Genomic DNA, 4,574 nt, shown 5'->3' on the forward strand with positions numbered 1-4,574 from the left:
TAAAATAAAATATATTATTAAATTATTAAATTAAAAAAATTAAATTAAAAATTAAAAGTAACGACAAAATCAATAAATTTTGATAGTTATTTAGTATTTTTTTAGGGGTGAACGCGGATTGGATCGGATCGGGCAAAAATTTCGATCCGATCCACATTAAAATCATCAGATCCAATATCCGCAGTTTTTAAGATTTGATCCGATCTGCACATTCGGATTGAATATTGGATATATCCGCAAAAATACAAAAATATTTTTAAAAGCTTATTTATAAATAAAAAATCCCAATAAAATTTATTTTTTCTATTCTTTTAAATATGTTTACTCTTAAAATAATATTAAACATACTTTTTTAAATAATAAATTAAAATAATACAACATATATGATAATTATTAGTTGAAATAAAATATAAATAGAATATTTACTTATTTATTTCTTTATTTTTGTGAATACGCGAATATACGGATATCAACACAAAATTCGCAATCCGATCAGTGTGCGGATTAGATCCAATAACCTTGCAAATAGGATCTATATCTACAATTTTCGGATCAGATTTGGATAAATATTGCGGATATGCATAAACACCCCTTTTTTTTTTGATAAATTATCTTTTTGAATTCTATTATATACTTTTTTCACATTTTCAATTCAATAATGACTGTTATGATTCTTCACGTCACATAGAGAATCCAATGTCTAAATCATCAATCCAACAATGGACAAGTGAGGTCCTACGGTAAAATCTATGTACCTCGTTGTATCTTAGCATTGCAACTGATTTTTTTAATATTATTTTGGTCATAGCACACTCTCTCTATGAATACCCCTTCCCAATCTCTCTTTTCTCCTTTCTCTGTGTCTCTTCGTTCTTTTTCTTTGTAGCTCCCAAATTCTGTGTCTTCCATTTTCTTCTTCCCTTCCTCCTCTTTCCTCAGAGCCTCAGAGGTTTCTCTGAGGTAGCTCAGGTACCCTCCATATCCTTTTTTTTAGCAGCAGAACTTTATCTTATTTTGTTTGAAGAGATTTTGAACTGAGGTTGTTTTCCTTTTTAATTTTTATTTTATCTGGGTGTGTAAAAATTCCAAAGCTTGAGCCTTTTTGGGGTTCTTCATGTTCTGGACAAGATTTTAGAACAAGGGTGTCTTTTATATTTGGCTTTTAAACTCTCAAATCTTACGTCTTTTTGAGCTTTCTTCAAATTATGAGCAACTGGGGTTTTTATTATTTTTTTTTGCTTTTCCCCCAAAAAAAAATTTTGCGTGGGATTTGGTTATGGTTTTGTCTAATCTGTAAGGGAAAAACAAAAAAGGAAAAAAGAGAAGAAAAAATTAATTTCCATTTTGAACTGCAGGTGTTCTTTGTCAAGATCTCTAAATTTTCACAGAAAGATGAATCAGTGTGGGTATTTGCAAAAGAACGCCTTTGGAAGCTGCGAGGAGATGAGGATGGAATCAGTGGTTTGCCCTAAGCCTCGTAGATTGGGACTTTTGAACCACTCTTCCTTTGATAATCATGTCAGACCTTTCAGGCCAACACCTTTTATCAAGTAAAATCCCCAAATTCCCTCTTTTTAACCTAATTTTGTTGTTGATTTATTGTTTTATTCAATCAATTCTTGTAAAAATTCTGACTTTCTACGTGTTTCAGCTACCAATCAGAGATCGAAGATTCAGAAGCTGGGGCAGAACTTCTGGATATCATTTTCCCTAAGGTTAATCTCCATCTTCAAATGGGAAATTTTTTTTTATATATAAAAAGATAATTTTTAATTCATTTGATTCATCAAATATGCACCACAGATCAATCACTTCATAGATTTATATAATTATGGTTTGGAGGTTTTTAATAATTAGGGTTGCTTCAATTTTTTCCAGGGAAGCTGCTATCCTGAAAGATCTGGGTGCCAGGTGGCATCATCACCACCACCTTTCTTCTGTGGATCTCCACCAAGCAGAGCCTCAAACCCTGTGATCCAAGATGAGCAATTTGGTAACAATTATAGTCCATTTTCCTTGGCACCTCAATCCCCATCTGCTTCTTCAGCAGCAAGAGGCTGTGTTAGGAGGAAGTTTGGTCACTCACCAGCTGCAGTGAGAATTGAAGGTTTTGATTGCCTCAGCAGGGATAGAAGCAACTGCAGCATTTCTGCTGTTGCATAGTTTCAATTTTCAAACATAGAAGGAAAAAAAAAAGGGAAAAAGAGAACCCCTTTTACAAGGGAAGCACAGAAGAGAAGGCAGGGAGAATCTACATCTAATCTTAATTAATTGAATGTTGTTAATGTATCATATGTATATATATAAATGGTCTGTTTCTGTTTCATGAGTTTTAAGGTGTCATGTATAATTGAGATGGTGAGAGAGAATTTTGTAATTTTGTTGTTTCTCCTTTCTTGAAGAATAAAAGAGAGGACAAGAAGCAAGGGAGAAAGGGGAAAAAAGGGTGTGTCTCAAAACCTTCTTTTTCTCCTTCTCTCTTGTTAGGTTTATTAATGGAGTCTTTTAGATATTTTGGAACTCTTATTGGAGTTTCAATGAGAGTCTGTAACTGTCATGTGTTTTGAAGACTCAGATCCTCCTTCTGTAATTGTAATTTGGAGGAAATTTGAGGATTAATCTCTGAAAATCTTGTGTAAAATATAATTTCTTTTTGTGGGTGCCCTTTTTGAAGGTGTGCTCATTTGCTCAAATCTTCAAAGAAAATATTTGTTTATACTTGCTATTATTCATAGTGTTTTTCCATGATTGACGGGCTTGGTTTTGAATGAAGAATATATTTGTTTATTGATAAAGAAAAGTAATAAAAAGGAATAAGTAATTGGTTTATTAGAATATTAGGAAGCTTCAAAGNAAATGTCTCTTAGATTCATTGGATAGATACTAAGTATGAGACTTTAGAGGGTTGGTGTTTGATGAATGGAAAGGGCGTTTAAGACTGTGTGGATGGTGTGAAAAGGAGAGAGGAAGGGAATAGATGTGGATATGTATGTAGGATGTGGCAAGCACCACTGAAAAATTGCAGCAAGAAAAATGTTTATCGTATGTGGTTATGTCATTCTAGTGTCATGTAGGATTGTATCTCGTGATCTTAACTGAATTTGTTTATCTTTTTGGAGAATCAGTATTTCTATTTCTGTATTTGGTTAATAGTCAAAGAGTAGCGCAAGGGTTGAGAAGAATCCAAAAATATTTTATTTTTGTTTAATCGGGTCAAACCGGGCGATCCAAACATCAACCCAAACCCGGTTTCCTGATTATACCCAGCAACAAAATTTCTTTTCGGGTTGGACCCGATCTCGACTCAATCAGGCTGGGGTTTACTCTACATGACCGAGTCTACGCTGGACTAGATTTTGTACAAGGAATACTAGGGACCAGCAACTTTGTGATTTGTAACCATTAAATAGCTATCAATGATGGTTTTAATGGTGTGAGATGGGTGTGAAATTTCATCCAATGACTCACTTTTCTTTGCTGGTTACATGCTGGCCAGAATTTAACAAAGTTGCTGGCCCCTTAGACTTTTCCATTTTGTACACCTCTGCCTACAAATATGTTTAGGATTTTTTGAAATTGGAATTAATTTGACTTTAGAAATAAAATCTTTTATTTGATATGATTACAAAATACTGAAATAGGAATAGATTTTATTTGTAATTTTTCCTGATAAAAAGAAAGATTTTATTTATAAAAACAGTGAAAATACATTTACAAATAGCAAATAAAACATTAGCAGAAATTATTTATTATACTGGTATAGTATTAACATAATTGTAAAAATTGGATCCAATTGGTAGTTTATCTAAAAAATTAGTGAACCAAATTTTTGATTGGTTTGATCTTATTTTAGCATCGTTTAAAATAAAAACCGGTGAAAAACTGATAGAAAACCAATCTAATTGAACCACTTAAGAGAAAATTCTAAAATTAATGAAGATATAGTTTAAACCTAAATCATTCTTAGAACTTAGGTTTACCTGAGTGCGTCAGTGTATTTATAGGTGGTAATCCAATAACTACCGTTGATGTAGTTCCACTTCTAAAGGTGGATAACCGTCCCTCTATCTTAGAGTTATTGAGATATCTCTTCTAGAAGTGGATGAGAGATTTTAGATAGTAGTTACTTATTTGAATCTACCAGCTCATGTTGAAACCGACTTCTTTGAGGAAGTCGGGCAAGTGATGAAGGCCAAACCTTTGGTTTGGGCCTTTTTAACATAGTTGGGCCTGACCATAGCATTGAGTCAGGGTATGAACAGTGCCCCTACTCGAATCTGATCTCTTAGTGATGAGTTGGACTCGAGTATTAATTGAACTTGGGTATGTCCAAGTCGATATTCCTTTTTTAGGTTGGAAAACCGACGTGATTTTTGAAACCGGCGTTATTTTGGATTTTCTAACCGTTGCGTCTGAATGTCGCGTCCATTCAATCTCTGCATTTACACGTGATTTTGGATTTTCTAACATTTTTATTATATAACAAAATTTTTAAAATTTCCATATACTCTTCTTGAGTACTAATTTAGATGTATTAGTTTCTATAACAACTTAATTTTTAATACGTGTGCACA

The 4,574-nt window shown here is 33.0% G+C and overlaps 1 protein-coding gene across 1 annotated transcript; it reads left to right on the top strand.

Moving 5' to 3' along the window:
• On the top strand, positions 803-2,691 carry LOC107644308. The gene is made up of 4 exons (XM_016348147.2): positions 803-969; positions 1,356-1,550; positions 1,652-1,715; positions 1,879-2,691. The coding sequence occupies exons 2-4, from the start codon at positions 1,393-1,395 to the stop codon at positions 2,161-2,163; spliced, it is 507 nt and encodes a 168-aa protein (XP_016203633.1). The 5' UTR covers positions 803-969; positions 1,356-1,392; the 3' UTR covers positions 2,164-2,691.

This window comes from Arachis ipaensis, chromosome B05, assembly GCF_000816755.2.
Source record: "Arachis ipaensis cultivar K30076 chromosome B05, Araip1.1, whole genome shotgun sequence".
In the NCBI taxonomy this organism is placed as follows: Eukaryota; Viridiplantae; Streptophyta; class Magnoliopsida; order Fabales; family Fabaceae; genus Arachis; species Arachis ipaensis.